The sequence below is a fragment of the Histoplasma capsulatum genome, genomic scaffold (genome assembly GCF_000149585.1).
Source record: "Histoplasma capsulatum NAm1 scaffold_9 genomic scaffold, whole genome shotgun sequence".
Lineage (NCBI taxonomy): Eukaryota > Fungi > Ascomycota > Eurotiomycetes > Onygenales > Ajellomycetaceae > Histoplasma > Histoplasma mississippiense.
The window spans coordinates 1,113,114-1,135,352 of record NW_001813974.1 but is presented as its reverse complement, the minus strand read 5'-3'; the positions used below and the strand labels follow the sequence as shown (position 1 = coordinate 1,135,352).

Sequence of the window (22,239 nt, the reverse complement as noted above, 5' to 3'; positions counted from 1 at the left end):
TGGGCTTGCATGGTTGTCCACTCCTTGAGAAATCTTGTGCAAGATCAGCAAGGAGAGGATTTGTCGATAGAGGCTTAAGCATACTAGATCCTCATATAGCCGGAGTACTGTTTTGGTAACTTTTTGTGTATACCGCATTTGAAAACTGAATAGTGACAAACGGACATATCATATCATATCGTGTGTGTCGTACCTTGGAAGAAGTGAAGAGGTGATGTCAGGAGGTGAACCAAAAATCTGCCAAGAAAATCCGCGAAAGACCATTCACGCCGCAACATCGAACAACAACTAAACTCCACGTATGAGCCATCCGCGAACTCCACTGGATTCCCGGATAAAAGTCCGACTACTTTTCACAATGCCGGTTAGCGAAATCATCACAGATCCTTCTCTCCTTCCCGTTCTCCAGACCAGTGCTGAAACACTATCCCAATGCCAAAACCTGCTCGCCATGCTTGACCCTTCCACCTTACCCTCCACTCCGTCGCAGGATTTCATCTTATCCGTATCAAAACAACAGAAGCTGGTGTTTTCACTCCTATCACAACTTCGAGGACTCAATCGCGATTCCATCCTGAGTGTTAGAGCCACCAAACAGGCCACTGCGGAGGCGCGGCAAGAGATTGATAGGCTACACCTCCACCTTCAGAATTTATACTATGAACAAAGGCATTTGAATGGGGAGATTGCGGCATGCGAATCTTACGAGTACGTATTTTCATATTTTTTTGATATGCGTATTGTTTGTCCTCCATGCTTGACCTTTTTTATATTCCCGGAATCTCTTTGGCAACTCTTCCCACTCTAACTAATACCCAATTAACAGCCACAAATACCTCTCTCTTCCCTTAATACCAGTTGAGGAATTCCTAATTATTCATCCGGAGCTGGCAGAAGCCGATCCCAACCAACTCATGATTGCACGCATAAACCACGAACATGCAGAACGCGAGAAACTAGAGCAGGCCCGACAAGAGCTTCTGAAGCGAAAGCAGGCCTTGATTGCAGAAAACAAAAAGCGGAAAGATGACTTGGCTAACCTGGACCAAGACCTTGAGAGGTTTATTGACGTGAGTTATTCCATATTCACCGGTCAGATCCCTTTTTCCAATATTTTCTGGAAATAATGATGAGGCGGGATTTTATCTTCCGTCAATCTTCATATCCATGATGAGATTAAGCTAACCATTCCTTCCTTTAACAGGCTGCAAAACCGATTCAAAAGATTTTCGAAAAGGAATACTGAGTCTTGCGCTTGCTTATCTTGTATCCTCATCTAGCATTTCTGGTGTAATCGGACCGGTTGGTTATTTTGCTTCTCTTGATAAAGGTACAGGCGTTTTTGGCATATTCTGAATGATGTGATACCCGCTCCAATGCCGAGATATCTAGTGCGGGAAATATTAACTCGTTTATCGTAAACTCGCTATCTGTATGGCTCATATATATCATTGCTCTTCGAACATGGAGCCTACAATGCTTCTACTCGCTGGCCCCGTATTAAAGCAATCTGCGCGCAATGCGTTTTATATCTGCTCTCTAGTCTAGCGCGTAAGCTAATATTCAGAGCAATTACTGTAGTTAGTTAGTTATTCAGTTCATGGTTGGTTAATATTTGCTTTCTCGATTTGTGGTGTTCCTCGATGCTGGCTCAACCCAATCACAGAGGACCAAGCTTCTAGCCGCTTCTCCTTCACAACTCCGCATCTTCAACACGCCAAATTCAACACGGCCAGCTCCGCGCCCGATTTTCGTGGACCATGACCTGACAATGCAGAATAAAAAGGAAGGCAAGATGGGGGCCTCCTCTACCGACGCAAAAACAAACGCTACGCGAATGACAGATCAACCAGCCATGAAGATCAGCGCGAAGCGGACCCTCCCGCCCGAGAAGCCGGAGGATATTAGGACGAGAACACTGGTGATATCTGCATTTTGGGCGATTATAATATTTCTGGGCCTTCCCATGTGGTGGATGACTACGTCCATTTACAGGGCGAGACTTCCGTTGGATGTGATGAAGGATTGGGCAGATGGCAAGGTAGGCTCCAAGCGCGCACGCCTTTTAAGGGACAGCGATATACATATATTTAGCGGCGTTTAGAACACGAGTCTGATGCTTCTTACAAAATAGGCATGTCGACCGGTCTTCCCCTTACAGATTCTCGTACATGCTCCGTCAATGAACACCCCGGATGCTGAACACCTTATTCGCACCACCCAACACGCTCTCGATGATCTGAATGATTTCTCCGCACATCACCTCAGGCTTCGCTTGGTAGAAACGTCACAGAGCTCAGGAGAGACATCGCAGGTTATTCCAACAGCAGAATCAGACGTTGAGGAGAAAAAAAATGCAGCGCTGAATGTCAGGTTACTCCCACGGGAGGGTGTAGTTGTACCTAGCTCAGAACTACATCCGTATTCTGAACAACTGGAAATATTTTATCCAGTCAATCAAGCACCATCTACTTCGACACTCAATTCACTTCTCGCTACATTTATTGCCGCAGAGGTTCAGAAACTGTTCAATGAGGAGAAAGCGACAATTGCATATATCCTGTCAAGCAGCAACACGTTTGGTCCGTCGCCTCAACCCTCGATTCCAGGAGGTCAGGGCCCTTCTGTGAATAATAGAGAGCAAGGAATGGCAGCTATAAAATCCGTGGCACCCCAATTAGCGGAGTCAATTGCTCGTCGCACCACGCGTTCTTTTAAATATGCTGAAACGTACCATTTAAGCTTCTCGCTCTTCACGCCAGGACCACTGCCATCCTCATGGGACATCGAACCAGCGTTACAAGAATACCTTCTACCGCTACTAGGAACACTTTCGCCCATTAGCAACTTCTCCATCGACACACAGGTGCAAGTGTACGCACACTTTGCACCAACCGCGGCGCAACCAGAATTCGATGAATCTCAGAACGCCTGGACATTGAAGAAAGAAGAGCTAGGCTCATTCATCAACGCTGCGGAATGGCCTCTAAGCCCCAGTATCCGCAAAGGCCCAACGATAAATTTCATCCTCTACATCCCTTCAGCAAGCCAATCTCCTCTCGTGATTAAAGAAAATGGTGTCACCAGCTGGCTCATCCCTCAATGGGGCGGAGTGGTCATCCTCAACCCCCCTCTTGATCCTTCGCTGAATCCCAAATCAAACCCACCCCATCTATCTAAAGACTCTCTCCGCAATCCTTTATCCACATTCTCCCATCAACTCCTCACACTCCTTGGCACCCCTTCCTCCCCAGCATCCCTCCCTCTCCGCCTCCAAGCCTTAGTTCGCATCCACACTGCCTCCCTCCTCCTTTCTGCATCCTCAACCATGGGCTCCCTCGCCCGCCTTGTCCGCTCTCTTGCTTCAATCCCCATCCCGCTCAGCGTGGCGAACTCCGTCTCGACCACGCTTTCTCATCTCTCGGCTACATGTGAGCTGTTGCGTGAGGGCCGATTCAAACAGGCGTTAGCGAGCGCGCGCGTTGCGGAGAACGAGGCGGAGCGTAGCTTTTTTGAAAAAAGCATGGTTGGGCAGTTGTATTTCCCGGATGAACATAAAGTTGCTGTGTACTTGCCACTTCTGGGCCCGATTGGGGTGCCGCTCGTCATGGCCCTGATAAGAGAAGGGAGAAGAGTAATTCTGGCGATGAGGCAGCGCAGGATTAGGTAGATCTTTTCTAACTTTCCATTTCCTTTTCTTACATTTTTTCTCGTTTCTCTCTGCATTTATGTGTATTTTAACCATTTTCTCATTTTCTGATGGCTTACTACATCGTGGTCGTTGGTCGTCGGACATGCATCGCAAACAATCGAACGCAAACTTAGATATATGAAGCTCAAATCGCAGGGACTGACCTGATTTAGCCCCTCCAATTTGCGTTCCCTCTTCCCTCGCTTTCTATATGCTAATTACAAAGACCCAAAAGTAGAATGTATATCCCCTACCTAAAGTATTCCTAAATTGCCAATCCCACCAACCACTTCAAGCTCTCCCTTCCCTTCCCTTCCCTGCTCATCAACCAACCCAACATCAACCCCAACCCCAATTCTCAAACCCAACATCTCACCTTCATCCCCCCATCACCCAACATAAACCAGCCAGCGGCAGTTCAGTCCTCGGCTATTCCACTCCTTTCTCCTTTCCGCCCCCAATAGCAACAACTGACAATCCCTCATCGCGGCTGCGCCAACCTCACCCATTCCGCTAGGGTAAAGTAAAAAAAGCTATCCGCCATCCTCTCCACTTCTACCCTCTTTGTCTAGCTCAAGTTAACGCCTCCCGCCCCCACCCAAAAAGCCCTGGTGATCTTCCGCGGCAGCGGTGGGACGGGGGCCGCCGGAGGGAGAGGGAAGGGTGGGGGGGGGGGGGGAGAAATTTACGTTGAATTGAACCGCCACGTTTCGTGCAACAACGGCTGTTTGAAGGAATAGATGGCGTGGATACAGGATGAGCATATGTGGGGCGGAGTGATGGGGAACGGATAGATATGGTTATAGACTTCCCCGCATTGAGCAGATACCATCACAGACCAAAAAAGAAAAACCCCCCTTTCTTTTTGTTTAACCAGGTTTAGGGATATCCGGTCTACTCTATCTATCTGTTTTATGTTTCATTTTGGGTTGGGAGTTGGGTCCCGGGCCACAACCAACGGGTTCAACAAAGATATAGGAGTATTTTTTTACTTTCTTTGAGCTTTCATTCTTGGGGGCCTCAACTCAGTTTTGGGTGGGAAGAGGTGCCCCGTAGCATAGCGTAGCATAGCATAGAAATTAGGCATGGGGATGACGGCGGACGCGGAGGTGGTTTCTCAGTCTCAAGTCATACAAGTTTACAGTTGTATCAACAGGCTGATAATTTCCAGACAGTTATCAAGAATGTCTCTTCCCTTCGCAGTTATGGATGGTACTGTTCGGATATATTTAGGGATCGTACTGCGGCACTTGCTTGAAGTTATTGTGCGCTTGATGCAATGGTAGACAAAGAATGGGGGGCGCTGGAATCGTCGGGTGCGGGTTCGAAGATCTAATGGAGCATTTTAGATCGTTGGATTGCTTTCTCAACCTTTCTTTTTTCTTTCATTTTCTTTCATATTTATTCAAAATCTTGAGGGGCCAGTTCAGACTAGAAAGCCAATAGGACAACGGAGCAACCAAAGGAGACGCCTTTGGAGACAGAAACTGAGTTATGAGGTTGTAACGATATCAACGGATGCTATAGGGGTCCAAAGTTGATGAGCGTAAATGATGCTATACAAGAGAGAACGGAGGAAAAGCGATGTTTGGAAACTTCGAGGCTTTAGATATAAATAGCTACAAACAAGCAAATGGATACAAGGGGATTGAGAAGGTACAAGGCCTTGTTGGTCTGTCGAATTAGGATCGATTGTACGAAGCAAGAGCAAAATATGCTAAAGATTCGGACGGGTATATGAGGTACTAACACTGCGGTCTATGTGGCGTATACTTACAACGACCAAACTCAAAAATAGGTGAGAGGAGCAATAAAAAAAACAAGAGAGAGACAACCTATAAACACCGAGGAACCATGAAAACCCCAAAAGGAAAGTCAGGAGTTATGTCCTTCACAAAACCTGTAGTCCTGCTCCTCGTCTAAGTTTCAAATTAGATTGTACTTACAAACCAAAAACACCTTATCTATAGCCCTTTTCCATTTTCACTTCTTCTGCCGTCCTTCAAGCTTTGTCGGCAAATACCGTGTTTAATATTATGCTATTATTAGCTTGTTACGCCTGCTTCGTCTTTTATCCTTCGGTCTCAAGTCCTTTGCTCATCCTTTGTCCCAATGGCGCAACTTGGCGGAGACAACGATGGCGGGCAATGGGCCAAATCCAAATATCTATACCCTGCGTTGCGGCGTTAATAGTTGCGGGAGAGGCGGCGTCGCCGTGACCGAAAAATACGGACTACCGTTCTTGCTCTGGAACCCAACCCGTTCTATCATTTCGGAGAATGTAGTTTGTGGTCTGCCGTTGCCAGCGGGAGGATACGGATCCCCGATTTGAGCGGGCCGTAGGTGTACCGGGCTGAAAACTTTTATACTCTCTGTACTTGGCTCGCGCCCCACTCCTCGTCCATCACCACTGCCGACACCACCAACACCATTCGCCCTGGTTTCTCGGTCGTTAGGCGCCGTAGTCGACATAGGCATAGTCGCAATATCATCTGCTGTAGGCCTTGGCCCAAAAAAACTCTTCACCCGCGCACTAGTCCGGCGAAACTTCGACTTAGTGTTGCCGTCCTCTTCCTTCACGAGGCCGGCGGCTTGGCGGCGGAGGAAATCTGTCCGGACGGAGTCCTGCGCTGTGGAAGGGATGGGGTCGGAGATGGAGACTACACCTTTCTCGCATGACTTTTCACGGAAATGGCTGAACTTCGACATGGGTGACGGGATGAAGCGTTTTTCTTGGCGCCGTCTATAGAAATGAATGATTATCAGCGCGAGGATAATCCCGGCTACAAGACCAGGAATAAGGCCGACAACGATTGCGAGGGGTGGGAATTTGGATCCTTCCGGTGAGGATGATAGAGGCTCTGAGTGGTTGACATTGTGAATGGCTGAAGATTCTGATGTAGGTTGTTGGCCTACTGATGGAAGATCTGAAATTGGGATTATATTTGGGGGTTCGGTTGTAGACTGAGTGGTCGAGCTCGTCTGGGTCTGGGAGACCTGTTCTGATTTTGATGCTGTCGATGGAAGTTGGAGTGTAGGGGGAATACGACCCTTGCCCTCTGGAAATGGCGGATATGCTAGGTTCGGGAACGAAACCTGGCAATACAAATTTCCCACATCGTCTGATTTACATCTAGCGCCAGGAATACAACAACGATCTCCACATTTCGGTATTCCCATATCAGGTCTCCTCGATTTTGCAGTGGATCGGGGAGAGCGTTCAGGATCGTAATCGTTAGGATCACATGAAGCTTGCGTCATGTTATAGCAGTTGTGGCCCGTCGGGCAACATACCATGTAGGCCGCCAGGTTCAGAGTAATGCATACTGTGCCTGGTGGGCAGCAGAAGTTGGCTGGAGCTTGAGGATCATCGCAAGGGGAGTAGTGTTCAAGGGGACATGATCCACCGTCGCGCTGCACAATGTCGAATGCGCCTTGAGGAGTAAATGGTATTGCTAGTGTCAGTGCCAGCAATGATAAAGAACTTGAGATGAGGATGATTTTATGCCATAGAAGCGACATCCTGAGGTAATGGGCCAGGTTGTCCTGTCAAAGGAGCATAGGTGTTTACGCCAGCCGTTTGGGATAGAGAATCGAATTTGAAGGCCGTATGGAATTGAGTGGTGGGGGAGGGGAGAGAGGAAGACGGAGGAGGAGAAAACGTGATAGCCGCTTGAATGTCGAGAGAGTCGGGAAGTAGCTCTAAGCCTTCAATCGAAACATCACAATGTTTGGAATAAAGGAAAACGTAAGAACAAGAAAAGCATATCCCAAGAAAGAGGAGATATAGAGAACGGATCGAAAGAGAGAGCAAGAGAGAAAAAGGCAGATTGAGGAAGAAATTCTATGAAACAAAGAAACACTGGCCTCCATGATGGACCGAGAGTCAAATCAGACCCCACGCGCCATGATCTAAAGAATTGACTACCCAAAGCCCAAGGAATCATCCCCCCCTTGGGTACGAAACTTCCAGTGAAAAAGGGCTAACATCGGCAAGGAGAGAGGTTTCGCCAGCTAACCCCTGACACGGACCCAGAAGCACGAAACACGCTGAACCACCCAACCGCCAACCTAGACCAAAGCTTGAGACTATCGAGACCCGACCTGGTCCCTCCCGGGCACAGGAGTCCCCTCCCTGCAGCCAAGGAACCGCTTCGGCCGGGCAGACCTGTCGGCTGTGAAACCAACGCTGGAGTCACGGTTGGATGTAGTTGGATGTAGTTGGATCGTGGTTGGATGTTGGTGGTCCAGAGCCGAATCGGGCAACTTTGGCGCTGTATCAGAAAGTCGGCGGCTCAAGGCAAACGCGAGCTGCGATTGGCTGTCGGGTGGATTCCACGCTAGACCCGAACCATACTAGTCACCTTTTGCATCGAAGAAATTCTTTGGCAAATTCTGGATCCCGTGACTTTGAGAGAAGAAAGTCCGAAGCAGTTGGACTGAGATGAGATGCACAGAACCCTGCACGGGCGACAATTGACATTATCCATACTTTACACAGACTCACTCTCCTGGCAATGGTTAGAGTCTGAGTCCACTCTCCGTTCATGATACCGCAACGTTCGCTCCGGCTGCGGCCCGGCCTGCGTGCTGTCTCTTCCTCGTTGGTATGGCAATGAACAACCGCTACCTCGAGCTGCTGCTGACAGTGCTATAGTCCTTTCTTCGAACAAAGCCGCAGAATAGATCAACTCACTATGTCCCTCAATTAGGGCACGATGATGCCTTCAAAAAGCATGGGGTGCCTGATCTCTTATCGCCGCAGGGATTCGATCTGGCGTGGGTTCAATATCAGGGCTTCCTGATCAACAAATTGAATCTTTTAACAGCAGGTATTATTCTGGCACCCAATGGCGTGAGAAAAGCTTTAATTGAAAACTTTGTGAATCTGACATATGTTATATCTAGGCACACCTGATGAATCTGCTACTCCCGGCACTCTTCTTGTCAGATACGCCCGCGATGCCAATATGGCATCGGTTTTCAACTATGCCTCCATGGCCCACAACAACCACTTCTTCTTCAATTGTCTTGTCAGTAGATCCACTCGTTCTTTTTTCTTCAAAAGCTTGACCATGCCTTGTAACCAGTCAATTCTTCATTTCCTTATACATTTATGCAGTCACCTCAGCACGTCTCCATCCCCGAACATCTCTCCAAATCCATAGAAGACTCTTGCTCCTCCGTCGAGTCCCTGAAGGCAGAATTCCTCGCAACTGCCAACGCCATGTTCGGCCCGGGATTTGTCTGGCTCGTTAAATCAAAGGATACCGGCCAACTCAAAATCCTCTCGACATACATCGCCGGCTCCCCTTACCCTGCTGCGCATTTCCGCCGCCAACCCGTAGACATGGCAACACAGACCACCGGCATTACGGGCGGAGAGAACCTGGAGCAGATCAGAAAACTCACACCGACGAACCGAGTAGGGTCCATGGGTGCGTATTCTAGCCAGAAGTTCATGGCGCCTGGTGCTATTGACATTCATCCGATCCTCTGTGTGAATACCTGGGAGCATGTGTGGCTTCCGGACTGGGGTGTTGGAGGAAAAGCTCAGTTTTTGGAATCATGGTGGAATAGGATCAACTGGGACGAAGTGGCTCACAATTCCTCTCAAGCTGGGCCGATTTCGACACGCGCGGGCACTGCGAGATCGTCGTACAGACGGGGTGTGAGGTTCTAAGATGATATTTCAACGGGAAATGCAAATTAAAGAACCCGAATATGAATGCGAAAATAAATTTGGGTTGGGTTCTATGTCTATCTATTCTGTATTATACATGTATATCTCATTATGTTCATTTTTTTTTCCTTGTCCGTCTAAACATTTACACCCCCATATCACCTGTGCTGTCAGAAATTTGGCGATATAGATGGTTATCCATACCTTTCCTTTTTCCAAGCCATTCCAGAATGGATTTCCCTACAACAAGGAACATTTCGCCCAGGAATATCCCCAACCCAACTGACCCCGTCTAAGATGAAAGTAGCTCAGAAAACACCTCACCATACACTCATTGCCATACGCGCACGAACTCCTCAACCGGCCTTCACCTTCGCCTTCTCCAACTCTCTCACCCTCTTCTCAAACGCCTCAATCATCATCCCCGCCACCTGGTCCTCAACCGCCCCCATCACAGCTGCGTGCAACGCACTCCGAAACTGAAACCGAACCTCCAATTCAACCGTCGTCACCCCCACACCCCGTCCATACGTATTCCCACTCTCATTCCCATTCCCATTCCCATTTCCATTTCCATTTCCATTCACCACCGCATCCCCCCCCGCCCGCAGCTTCCACAACGTATCCAGAAACTCAAACAAGCCCCCATCGCCCGCCTCTCCACTTTCGGTCCCGCCGCCGTCGCCCCGCCGCCCGCTCCGTGCCCCAACGGTCCGCATCCCCGCATCGCACGCCACGCGCGACACAAACGTCTCCTTCAACGGCCCGTATCCCACCGTCAGGAACGCGGTGGTCGGGTACCCAGTCCTCGCGTCGCGGGCCGTCACTGTCGATTCAGTGAGGAAGGGGAGGAAGTCGGCGTACGAGTCTATATCGGCGATTGTGCGGAAGAGGAGGTCGGGGGGGAACGCGAGGTTGCGGGTCGCGGTTAGGGTGCGCGGGGGTGGTGGTTTGGGGGAGATGGGGTTTGTGAAGGAGGAGAGGGATGGGAGGGAGGGGAGGTGGAAGCGGCGGCTGCTTATTAGGGTTGTTGTCTTTGCTGTAGAAAGAGGAGGGTGGGCGTGGGGACAGCGGAGGCGGCGAATGAGTAGGAGGTTCGGAGGCCGCATTATTTTTTTTTTTTTTTTTTTTTTTGGGTTGGCCGATGTCAACTTCCCTTGGCCCCTCTGCTCTCTTTTATTTTTGTGCAGGACAGTAGAGGGTTTTCTTTTACAATATGGGGAGGCTCGTAGGTGAGGAGGGAAGGTATATCTAAGATGACCGAGCTGCGGAGCTGCTTGTTTACGTCCGGACTATCACATAGTTCGGGCTCTGTTTTCACTGAAGTACTTAAATGACTGAGGTGTTCTCTCGGAGGGTTTCGAGCTCCGGACGCATGCGCTTCGGGAAGCTTGTTTGGCAGGATATTGGGCTGAGAAGGTAAGCGGATATAAAAATTAGAACAAGATATGGTATCTGTTCCAAATTGGCAGTGTAGAGTTGGACCTCGACGACCTCCGCAGCCAAATGTCCGCTGCGATGCCAAGACGGAGAGCTTAGTAATCAGTCACAGTCGTGGGCTTAACTAACTATGTTCTTCTTCATCCTGATGATGGTTCACTGGACTTCCTTTTCCCAATACCGAACGGAATTTCCTTACTGGATCCAGGACCCTCGTTTGAAGCAAAAGTGGAACTGCCGTCGAATTCAAGCGATAACGAGCCATGAAACAGGGCAGTTCCACAGAGGTTTTCTACCAAATTCAGCCGCCGTGAAACCCCTGCCTGAGAGAGCGGGAGCGCGGGAGCGCACATCCCAGGAACCATCGGATTATCCGCTCAGTCTATTTGAGGATGAAGCAGATATTCTAACCAATTTACGCTGGAAGCGTATTATCACTGGCAATGCAGGTCTTTGAATGCAACATTGGTGGGGAACTACACCATGAGAGACCTACTATTTGGAGATTAATTGACTCTGGACGCTCTCTTCCTGTGGAGGTGGGGCCGTTTTTGTGGCGTGTCTATTAAGCATTGTTATCATTTTATATTATTTTTCTCTGGACGCGTATCCTCGTGATATTTGTCTGTCGCTAAAGATGGAATGCTGAACTGAGGAGGGGTAGCAGAGAACGGCATCAGCTTGGTGATGCACCGTTCGAAACACTGCCCTGCCATTGACTGAGACGAGAGTGATATGGAAGATAAGAATTTTACGAGATTTACCAAATCGGTGTTTTTCCGGTAGCCGCTGGCCTTTTGTCACTCTCTGCATGGTAAGAAAAGAAAAAATATCTGAGGCTAATATGAGGAGACCAGTGTACAGGTATTATCCTATCCCTATCCTATATTTTCACATTCGTCAACAACCCCCTTTTTTCCCAATTTCCCAATTTCCCAATCCTCTTTTCTCCTTTCTATTCACAGAACAAAAAACCCGGGCTCAAAGAGCATAGGCAGAAATAACCGCTTTCATTGCCACTGCTCCTCTGGGGCTATAAATATTCACATTGCCTCCCATTGCTCTGCCTTCCACTTCCTCAAGAACAATTTTATACTCCTCCTCTGCATATAGCGGACTTGTCGCCCGATACTCAATGGATCTAGGAACAAGAACCTCACCCGTCCTCCCCTGATTCTCCAGCTGCGCACTCCGTACATCTCGCCAGAGGTCCAACATGGCGAGGAGATTGAGGGGCCCATGTACAACTAGGCCAGCATGCCCCTCGATAGTCTGTGCCCAGGGGAGGGAGTAGTGGATTTTATGCCCGTTGAATGTAAGTGCTGAGAAGCGCTGGAGGGTGACGGCTGACTGGCAGACAGTGCGAGCGTGGGTGACACGGTTGTTTTCTTTCAAGGTCGAGAAGGTGGGTTGCGCGGTAGATTTGGGTGTGGTGGAGATGGCGGGAGGAGCGTTGGCGAATGTTGCTGCGGGTGTTTTGGATGATGGGTCGAGCTTGAGTGCTTCTCGAAATATCCAGTTTCTGGATTTGTTTTAATTATATATATATTTATTTATTTTCATGGTTAGTATATCGTTTCGTTTCCGCTTCCCGCGCTCTTATATCAAGCCGTCACAAACACAGGGGTAGATGGAATCTCAAAAGTCTTTTCATGGAGATTTTCCTTCTTTTTTTTCATTCTTTCTTGGGAAACTCACCTTCTATCCACAAGCGCAACCCCATGCTCGTTCTCAAACACCTTCTCCACCCCAACAACCACCATCTCCTCCCCGGTCGCCTTCACAACCTTAGCCTCCGCACTTAACACCCGCGTTGTCTCCTGCACCTCCTGTCCCACCCTTAGCAAATTTACTTTCCCATCCTGCCCGAGTGGCCACCGCACCTCCCCGCCTGCCCACATGCGCCTTGTAAACGGCGGCTCTGGGTTGTATGACGTGTCAGTGCCATCCAGACCCAGCTCGCCTTCCAAGAACGCAGGTGTAAAGTATACCAGGTGGTAACCGGGGGGGATCGGAGTGCCAGCTTCGGGGGCCCTGGCGTTGGATAGTGCTGGGCTTCCTGGGTAGAGAGAGCGACGGTTCAAGGTCAGGGAGAGGAGTTGGACTTGGTTCCCGTCAAGGGTCTGGGTGCGGGTTTGAGGGGGGAGGGATTGGAAGCGCGAAATGAATTTGGAGGCGATGGCAGAGGCGGCGGGGGCAGGGTTAGTAGAGATTGTTGTATAGGAAGCGCCGGGGGGGGATGAGGGAGAGGGGCCTTGAAAGTTAGCTTGGGATGTTGATAGTTGTCGCCACGACCTGTTATATGTTCCCCCGTAACAGCGATGGACGCGGTGGAAGAGAGGGGACAGCCGCAACGGTGAAGCGGAGGAGCAAAATAGCGACGAAGACATGGTATTTCAAAATGACAGGAAGCTGTTTGAGCCGCGAACTTTACCACGCGCTTCGGGTTGGAGAAGTTGGAGATATGTAATGTATATATATATTTATATATTTATATGCTGTGTACCTATGATCTTGCGCCCCGCCACAGTGTCCGCCAGTCCGCCGCCGCTCCACAACAGGAACAGCAGCAACCAGGCAATGGCGGAGGCAAACCTTTTGCCAGGTGGAATCTCTTGGAAAAATCGTGTGGTTCGGTTAGCTTATTTAGACCACTAAATAAAACAAAAACAGCCACCCATGAGAAGCACATTCGAAAATGTACTCCGTGTGCTATTTCCTTCTCTTGCAGGCAACTTTTTAAATTTGTTACGATTATTGTCGTCCTTAACCAGCGGCCGTTTTTCCACGATCACCCATAACCCCCATTTGCTGGCGCCTATGGGGGAATAAGTTTCTCTGCTCATCAGGCCCGGAACCCTTAAAGCAACCCCCAAGGGGTGGGTCGGCCCAAGATACAGGAACCATGTTCAAGCGTGTTCCTTTTCGCGGGAGTACCCCGCGGCTGCTCACGGCAGTTGGCCGCGATTTGAACCACCAAGGCCTTGAACTTGAAGTTGTCAAGCCAGCAGCCCATTCTCGTGGGGGAAAAGATGCATTTTCTCTTGAGGGTTGGTTATATTTTGGCAAAGCATTATTGGCCGAAGATGGCCTTTTATTTTTTTATTATCTTTGTTTCTGGACACGGATCTTGAACCTTGGAATCTCGGTTATCCTCAGTGGCCTGCACTTTGATACAGTTCCTACAAACTGTTTATATGGATCTCAACAATCAACTCCATCTAAAAGTGATAGATTTATCATTTATCCCTTGATTCATTTTATATAAGGAACAATGCTGTTCAACAATTCCCCACATTTTTGCACCAATCATCCTTATAATACGATAATATATTCAAAACACCTCTCGGAACTAGATATTATAACCCATAAGAGCCCCCGGACATTAATATTGTTATATCCAATTTTCACATGACTGATATGAAGGCAGTTGGCAATCTGTAGACCACCGGGTTTTCATATCAGCCGACAGTGAAGAGGAACTGGCGGAATAATCCACGGAAGCAGAACATAGCAGAGCACTTATCTTATCACACCGGCCTCCCTTTCCATTTTAAATGGTCTATTCTGCACAAATGGCATAGCTGATACCCAAGAATTGGCTCCGCTCGACGGATGACTTGGTGACAAGTCTTTGGAGGAATAATTTCTGCCCATGGCGACTTCGATAGAGAGAGAAAAAAAAAAAGAAACAGTCAGGTAAAGATGCTTGCAACTTCTGCCGCTAAGGAAACACTGTGGAACCCGGATCTATTTCTACCGGAAACAGAGGAAGGAGCTCGGAGGTAATCCGCGTTACTTACGAAGAGCCTTGTGAGCCGATATAAATCAATCATTACAACCTCGCTCCGCGCACATGAGGGCAGCAATTGAAACAAATCCTGCGCTTCAGACAGAAGATATGTTTTACATTTTCCAACAAAACCTTCGGACACTGTAGATCTCGGGTGTAGAGATTCTTAAAACTCTGGATATGGCCGACGGGCCGCACCTGTGAACTTCTTGAGCATATAATTCACGTCTCTTGCCGTGCTACAATTCCGGATTGGAATATTTGATCGAATATAGGCTGTCGATTGAAAGTATTTAATCTTCCATCCCATTGTGGTAGTTTGTCGAAGTCCTGGATCACAAAATGGTTGGCCGGTGTCCAGCCTCCCTGTGAACCATTCAGAAAAGCTATTCAACGGGACCATTTTTACCCAATTTTCCAGCAAGTTCGCTATCTCCACCAGCCCCTGGTAAATAGTGCGTTGAAAGTCGAGAATAGAGTAACACGGGAACTCAAGAAACGGAACTCAAGAAACGGACTGCCTCCAGCTACCAGGTCTACGACGCGAATGGAGATGAACTGGGTAGTAGTATTATTATCTGAACAGCTTTTCAAAACAGAAGCAGTGGCTACAATCAATCAGGCCTGCCCAGCAACCCTCCTGGTCACTGGGAATCATTGAAAATTCAAGGGGCATTGCGGAAGAACAGGAGGCGGGAACTGTGGTCTCGCTGCATGACGATATCCTGGGTGCATACGGACAATATTAACACTGAATTCACGATTTGAGACAACCGTATTGATTTCCCTCGAGGGAATATCTAACCGAAGGGGAAATCAAATACACGAAGCAAGCTACCTGGCTATGAGTTCAGCAGGAGAAGCAGGAAGTGGTCTCTTCAGGAGCACCAGGGGCATAGAGCGCCGGCCGTATGTACTGTACATGTACATACATCTGAAGAACACGACCGGCAACGTGAATGGGAATAGCAATATCAAGCTCACAAAATGAACGTGGAATTTTCAATGTTTATAGGCACTTGGCTAGAGCTACTGGTTGATTTCTGCGCTGAATCTCGGACAATTGGAATGCTTGGGCGAGATTTGCTTTTTAGGCGCTGCGGCAGTGTTGGAGTCCACCGCCAGACACTTCCCGCATTTTTAAACACCCTCGGAGGATGAAGAAAAAGAAGAAGAAGAAGAAGAAGCAGCAGCAGCAGCAGCAACAGTGAAAATATGCACAAGGTAAGCCTCGATTGAACTCTCTAACGTAATCAACCACTCAACGCCCGTCTACACTCAACGCCCACCCAATCCTCATTTTTTCATCCATCTTCAAACACCCACAAGATGCACCACGAGGCAGTTATATTGTCCGCGATTGATGATTTGAATGCCCAATTGGTTCCTAATTACACTGTGACCGCTGAGAAATATGGAATCAGTCGTTATACACTCTCACGGCGCTATAGAGGTGTTCAAACGTCAAGAAAGGAAGCAACCTCTATCCACCGCAAAATCCTCACAGATTCGCAAGAAAATCGACTCCTTTTTCATATCAATCGATTGGCAGATCGCGGTTTCCCTTGTACGCCCCAAATCCTTCATAATCTTGTTGTTGAGATATTAAAAGAACCTATTGGAGCCAACTGGGTGGCAAGGTTCTGTCAACGCCACAAGGATGTAATCAAGTCAGTTTACCTGCGAAATATCGACCAAAAACGCAAGATTGCGGACAATTCTACATACTTTAAGCATTATTTTGATCTTGTATATATTGCTTTTCTCTACTGCTTTTCTTACTTTTATCTTGCTAATTTATTGTTGATTTGCAGCTACAGGAAAAGATCACTAAATACAATATTGAACCTGGGAATATCTACAACTTCGATGAAAAAGGATTCCTATTGGGCTTCATCCACACCCTCAAGCGTATTGTATCAATTAATGCGCTCAAATCCGGCCGTACAATAGGTGCCAGCCAGGATGGCAGCCGCGAATTCATTACACTACTTGCCTCAATTTGCGCCGTTGGAACCTCACTCCCACCTGCTCTCATATATCAAGGGGAATCAAGGGATATGCAAGATACTTGGCTGGAAGATTTTGATAGCAAAAAGGATCAGGTCTACTTTGCTGCTTCAGAGAATGGATGGAGCAATGATGAATATGGGTTAATGTGGTTAAAGAAGATCTTTGAACCTCATACAAAAAAGAAAGCAGGGCGTGGATACAGGCTTCTTATATTAGATGGCCACTCATCCCATGTTAATATGGCATTCATCAATTACGCGGCTCAGCATAAGATTTTACTTGCTGTCTTTCCTCCCCACTCTACACACCGATTACAACCGCTAGATGTTGGGATATTTGGACCATTGAGCAAATCATATTCTAAGCATTTGAATGAGCGAATGAGAACCGGTATGGGATTTGTACGCACTACAAAGAGGTCTTTTTGGCAGCTATTTGATGCTGCTTGGAAGGAATCAGTTACATCCTCAAATATTATATCCGCGTTCGCTGCGGTTGGCCTACATCCATTTGATCCAGAACAGGTTCTTAAAAAGCTTGCAATACGCCCTTGCACCCCCCCAGATGCGCAATATCGACCCAGAACCCCTACATCTATTATTGGCATGCGGAAATTAGTCAAGCAAGTCAAGCAGCGGCAGCGTCGAATATCTAGCGATCTCAACCAGGTGATCCGTGCAGGAGAGAATCTTGCTCTTGATAAAGAGGTTCTTTTAATAGAGAACAGGGAGCTACAGCAAGCTCTTAATCAGGAAAGAAGACGTCGCAAGCGTGGCAGGGCAATGGGGTTGCTAGATTCTTCAAATCCGTCATTGGCACAGTTCTTTTCACCGGCAAAGGTGCAGAGCATCCGCGAGCAGATGACTGCCGCAGAGGCCGCCAAAAAGGATGAACAGGCTCGTAAGGAGGATGCCAAGTTGCAACACGCTATTCTTAAGGAGCAGAAGGAGACAGATATCATGTTACAGCGAATGGAGCGGGAGGCAGCTCGCCAGGCAGCTAAGGAGCAAAAGGAGATGGATAAGGCCGCAAGAGCCGCTCAACGGCAGATTGACAGGGAGCTTAGGGATGCAAAGAAGGCCCAAGAGCAAAAGGAAAAGGAAGAACGAGCTGCTGCGCGGCAGCAATCGCGGTTGGGGGGGGGCCAGGTTCGGGGGTCCAAAAATCACCTTCCTAATCGGGAAATCAGACCCTCGATTTCGCAAAGAGTGGCTAAATCGCGTTTTCAGAGCTCTGCCAGGTTGCCCGCGGGTCCGCCGCCGGGGGGTCTGGATGATATTGCAACCCCTACGGATTTGACCGCTGCCTGCTCATTGAATCTGCCTCCACCCAAGATTTCGCGTTCCGGGCGAGTTATTAAGCCCAACAAACATCTTTTGAATTAGCTATATATTTTTATATGTAATTTTCTATATATATTTTCATCATATAATATATCATATTAAAATCTAATTGCGTTGTTGAGATATTAATGAAAAGATTTCATTGTAGTGGTGGCAAAATAGCGGGCGTTGAGTGTAGACGGGCGTTGAGTGGTTGATTACGTTACCTCTCGGCAGAAAAGCGGGCTAATACCAATCCCATTTCTGATACGGATATCAAGAGGATATCAAGAGCAACCTACTCGAGGAGTCCCAGCCAGGACCTCCTGGACATCCTGGACAGCGCAGTATTGAGAATGCAATGCGGTTGTTTTATGGCCGACGGGCTTCGGAACTGAGGCTCACTTCGATTTCTTGCGGGCCGTTCTCAACGAGCCAGTCGTTGAAGCCTGCCGAGAGATCCAGCCACAACAGTTGACTCTCCATTATATCTTCTATTCTGGCAAAACAGAAGCGCAAAAACAGACAGGCCCTGCGAAACATCGCACATGTTGCTTTAGAACCGCGAAGATGATGACGAGGCGACACTCTAATCGTATCCATGGATTGGTTCCTGGTTCCTCGGGTCAGTAATAAATACCACACCCGCGCCACTTGCACTGCAACCGCCAGCAGGGGCACAACGCCTAACAGAACGAAAGAATGGCTCCATGAATGCCCTGATATTTGCAAAATACCCCAGAATAATGAGGCTTCACGATGGACTAGCACAACAAACCAATCAACCACTCTGCTATCCTGACAGCCCTCCCAAGGGGAAGAAGATGTTGGGCGGAGGAGAGGAGAGTGGTGACTATAAATTGCCCTGCATTGCGATTCCCGCCTTCTCGAAGGGCAAAGGGAAAGGGAAATCGATGGCTATGTGATACCATACCTATTTTATTCTCTATCTCACTCCAGTCAAGCTTGCTACCAAGCACCTTGATGTACCTGTTCTCCAACCTTAACATCCCTGCGGAAGGTCTCTCGGCTGCGCTCATCGCTATGGACGTTCTGTCTGAATGCGCCCGAGAAAACTCCAGCAAGTCCGCTGTTTCCGTCCGTCCGCATTGCCGGAAAAGATACATTTGGGCTCTCATTTATGTTCTTTCCGCATTTTCAAGCTCGTCGACCAACATCTGTGTACTATAGCCTTCTCTATGTTGTGGGTAATCTGCATACAAACACCCCTCCTTTTGGTAGAGAGACCCGTGCTAATTTTATGTAAGGAATAAACCGCTCTCCTCCTCCCTCCCCCTCGGGTCTGATATCTTGAAGAATCTGATAAAAGAATTTTTGAAGAAGAGCAGGTTCTCACATATGACAATGGGGTGGCTGAATATTCCTTTTTTCGTTTATGAATTAGACAACATTCGATCGTCACACTGCACCTATTTAATTTCAGCGGGTGTGTCACGATTTTCTACCAAAGCCGTCAATATATATATATATATATGTATATATCATATATCACTCCATAATAAAGTGAGCTCACATCGCAATCGAAAAGAGAAATATATATATATATATATAAATAAAAATAAAAATAAAACCCCAACAGAAGCAGAAAAGGAAGCAAGCCCCGGCCCCCATCTCCCTCCCGACTGCACCGCACAACATCTTCCGCGATTGCATATACAACCCCTTGCAAAGACACCTCCCTCGCACCGGATTGTCAGCAGGCAACGAGAGCAGCTTCCATATACCAAAGCACACACAACAACACAACACGACTTTTCCCTCTAGAAGCCGTTTCTCAGCGCCGGAATCTCAATTGCGCCCTGTGTCATCAGGACCCGCGGCGAGGGATAGAACCTCAACCTCAACCTCAACCTCAACCTCAGACCCTGCTCCTGCAGGTCTGAGCGCCCTGGGCACCAGCGACTCGCGACTGGCGTTCGAATAATTCGCACGCCCCCAACCACCATCCTGGCCCGGAATACATATACATACCGCTGTCCAGCATTACAACGTGGAGCTTGCGGGATTCGATGTCCTTCCTTTTTCTTTGCGTGGCATTTGCTGCAGTATGTATGTATGTATGTATGCATATATGAAAAAAAAAAAAAAAAAAAAAAAAAAAAAAGGGGGTGAAGTGAAGCGAGGAAACGAGGAAACGAGGTATCTCTCTATCTTTCTTTCTTTCTTTCTTTCGCGCGCGCGCGGCGGTGCCGGGATTTGGGGCCCGAGATGCTGCTCTCTGTCTGTCTGTCCGTCTGTCCATCCGATCTTGTTACGAGCGTTTCATTATCAAATGATGGTGGTGGTGGTGAACCAGATTTGGTTGTTGTTGTTGTTGTTGTTGTTGTTGTTGTTGTTGTTGTTGTTGTTGTTGTTGTTTTTTTTTTTTTTTTTCTTTCTTTCTTTCTTTTACACCGTTTTGGGGGGTGGGGTCAAGTCAAGAAGGATCTATCAATGCATGGGGCATGATTTCGAGGTTTCGGGGGTGTTCAAGTTAAGGGGGTTAGTTAGTCCCTATAGAGATATCTTTATTGAACAAGCAAGAAACAAGAAACAAACAAACAACCAATCAATCAATCAATCAATCAATCAATCAATCAAGCGCTCCAATAGTTGATAGTTGCCTGCCTGCAAGAGACAGGGCCAAAAAAGGAATCAAAACCAAGGGAGGGGGAGCAGCAGAAAAAGGGGGGGGGGGGGTTTTGCTTTTTTATTTTTACTTTTTACTTTTTATTTTTTATTTTTTTTACTGTATATCATCATCGTCTTATCTATGGAGTCAGTCAGACTAGTTACCCAAATTTTCAAGAACCAAAGATGAAAGATGATTTTAATTTTGAATCATCGGTCGATCGATCCGGCAAATAAATGGTTTCCGACTGACGGAAATAATATAAAAGAGAGAGAGAGAATAAATAAAAATAGTGAATACAGAAAACGAAAAAAAAAGAAGAAAAAAGAAAAAAAAAAGAAAAAAAAGAAAACGCTCAGCGGGCTCTCTAATTACAAACATAAAACATGTCAAGCGAGGAAAACAATGACGATGATGATGATGATGATGATGATGATGATGATGATGATGATGATGATGATGATGATGATGATGATGATAACAGGAAAAACACAGAACGCCCACCCAATATTCGAAAAGAGTGGGATGAAGGAAAGCACAGACAAATAAATCCCTCGCATATCTATCCAAAAACATCAGATTCATACCCATCGCTTTATCGCCAAAAAAAATAAAAATAAAAATAAAAATAAAAAGGTAAATAAATAAAATATATAACAATAAAATAAACATGAAAAAAAAAAAGGGGAAATGGAAATACTAAGAGGAAGAAAGAAAGAAACATCCCAAAAAAAAAAAAAAAAAAACAAAAAATTTAAAAAATATCAGTTATTATAGTTATACAAACGACGCACTTCCGCCGCCCACCATCTGGCCACAGCATCGGCTTCGCGCACCCAGCTGGCCGCTTCCTCGCCGTACATGTGCTTAACGACGTTGACAATGTCGCCCAGCGTCCATTTCTCAAGCGGATGGAGCTCGTTCGGATCCTTGACCATGTGGGTGAAGCGGAACGTGTGGCTGCCGCCCAGCGGGATGACAAGCCGATAAGGAACGGCAGCGGACGTAATGGCCAGCAGTGAGCCGCCGGAGTTGATGATGCCGAAATTCCACGCCTGGCGGCCGTTGAGCGAGGGCCTGAAGGGGCGTAGCAGTGACTGGGCTTCGTAATCGTGAATGAGATCTGAGGCTGCGGTGGTGTCGATGGCATCCAGGGAGTTGGTCGAGATGAGGAGGTCGAGAATGGTCGGGAGGATGGACATTGAAGTGGCGTTTGCGGCGACTTGGATGCGCGGGAGCTGAGGGTGGCGGAAGACGAGGGGCACGCGGAAATTGCTGATGTGGGCGTTTTCATACGTGCCGGTCATCTCGGCGTCCTCTTCGAATGCCTGGCCGCTGCAAGGATTACATACACATCAGCACATGGTGAAAAGGGGGGGGGGGGGGGGGGGGGAGCTTCAAAGGATTAGGGCTTTTGGTAGAAGCGGGATAAGCTAACTATCTTTCTCGGCTGCTGACGAGCGAGTGTTCTTCTGAACCTCCTTTTCCAGAGTGAAATCCATGCTCAAGTTCAAGTCCCGCGAGTTCGCTGTCCCTGGTTGGCAGACTGAGTATGACTCACTGGGGAAAATGATGAATATTCTCAGTAGTACATATTTTAAGAGCTCGGCACAGTATCATTGACCCCCGAAGCTGGGCAAGGAGGCAAGTTACCCTTGACTTGAC

General features: G+C 47.8%; 9 protein-coding genes across 9 annotated transcripts; 5 read left to right on the top strand and 4 right to left on the bottom strand.

Annotated features, from left to right (window-relative positions):
• Window positions 1-358: 358 nt before the first annotated feature.
• On the top strand, window positions 359-1,246 carry HCAG_07815 (conserved hypothetical protein; the record flags this gene model as incomplete). Its single annotated transcript, XM_001537456.1, has 3 exons — window positions 359-708; window positions 827-1,070; window positions 1,205-1,246. The coding sequence occupies 3 exons, from the start codon at window positions 359-361 to the stop codon at window positions 1,244-1,246; spliced, it is 636 nt and encodes a 211-aa protein (XP_001537506.1).
• Window positions 1,247-1,771: 525 nt separating this feature from the next.
• HCAG_07814 (conserved hypothetical protein) lies at window positions 1,772-3,670 on the top strand (the record flags this gene model as incomplete). The annotated part of the gene is made up of 2 exons (XM_001537455.1): window positions 1,772-2,041; window positions 2,162-3,670. 2 exons carry the CDS (start codon window positions 1,772-1,774, stop codon window positions 3,668-3,670), a joined length of 1,779 nt encoding a protein of 592 aa, XP_001537505.1.
• Window positions 3,671-5,582: 1,912 nt separating this feature from the next.
• On the bottom strand, window positions 5,583-6,952 carry HCAG_07813 (predicted protein; the record flags this gene model as incomplete). The annotated part of the gene is made up of 2 exons (XM_001537454.1): window positions 5,583-5,591; window positions 5,864-6,952. The coding sequence occupies 2 exons, from the start codon at window positions 6,950-6,952 to the stop codon at window positions 5,583-5,585; spliced, it is 1,098 nt and encodes a 365-aa protein (XP_001537504.1).
• Window positions 6,953-7,418: 466 nt separating this feature from the next.
• On the top strand, window positions 7,419-9,374 carry HCAG_07812 (conserved hypothetical protein; the record flags this gene model as incomplete). The annotated part of the gene is made up of 5 exons (XM_001537453.1): window positions 7,419-7,439; window positions 7,706-7,891; window positions 8,349-8,523; window positions 8,600-8,724; window positions 8,814-9,374. 5 exons carry the CDS (start codon window positions 7,419-7,421, stop codon window positions 9,372-9,374), a joined length of 1,068 nt encoding a protein of 355 aa, XP_001537503.1.
• A 356-nt stretch (window positions 9,375-9,730) lies between these two features.
• On the bottom strand, window positions 9,731-10,483 carry HCAG_07811 (predicted protein; the record flags this gene model as incomplete). Its single annotated transcript, XM_001537452.1, has 1 exon — window positions 9,731-10,483. One exon carries the CDS (start codon window positions 10,481-10,483, stop codon window positions 9,731-9,733), a length of 753 nt encoding a protein of 250 aa, XP_001537502.1.
• Window positions 10,484-10,944: 461 nt separating this feature from the next.
• On the top strand, window positions 10,945-11,271 carry HCAG_07810 (predicted protein; the record flags this gene model as incomplete). Its single annotated transcript, XM_001537451.1, has 1 exon — window positions 10,945-11,271. One exon carries the CDS (start codon window positions 10,945-10,947, stop codon window positions 11,269-11,271), a length of 327 nt encoding a protein of 108 aa, XP_001537501.1.
• A 524-nt stretch (window positions 11,272-11,795) lies between these two features.
• Window positions 11,796-13,204, bottom strand: HCAG_07809 (conserved hypothetical protein; the record flags this gene model as incomplete). The annotated part of the gene is made up of 2 exons (XM_001537450.1): window positions 11,796-12,336; window positions 12,513-13,204. The coding sequence occupies 2 exons, from the start codon at window positions 13,202-13,204 to the stop codon at window positions 11,796-11,798; spliced, it is 1,233 nt and encodes a 410-aa protein (XP_001537500.1).
• A 2,732-nt stretch (window positions 13,205-15,936) lies between these two features.
• On the top strand, window positions 15,937-18,005 carry HCAG_07808 (predicted protein; the record flags this gene model as incomplete). Its single annotated transcript, XM_001537449.1, has 2 exons — window positions 15,937-16,356; window positions 16,422-18,005. The coding sequence occupies 2 exons, from the start codon at window positions 15,937-15,939 to the stop codon at window positions 18,003-18,005; spliced, it is 2,004 nt and encodes a 667-aa protein (XP_001537499.1).
• Window positions 18,006-20,963: 2,958 nt separating this feature from the next.
• HCAG_07807 (predicted protein) lies at window positions 20,964-22,076 on the bottom strand (the record flags this gene model as incomplete). The annotated part of the gene is made up of 3 exons (XM_001537448.1): window positions 20,964-21,136; window positions 21,362-21,909; window positions 22,033-22,076. 3 exons carry the CDS (start codon window positions 22,074-22,076, stop codon window positions 20,964-20,966), a joined length of 765 nt encoding a protein of 254 aa, XP_001537498.1.
• Between the last annotated feature and the right edge of the window lie 163 nt (window positions 22,077-22,239).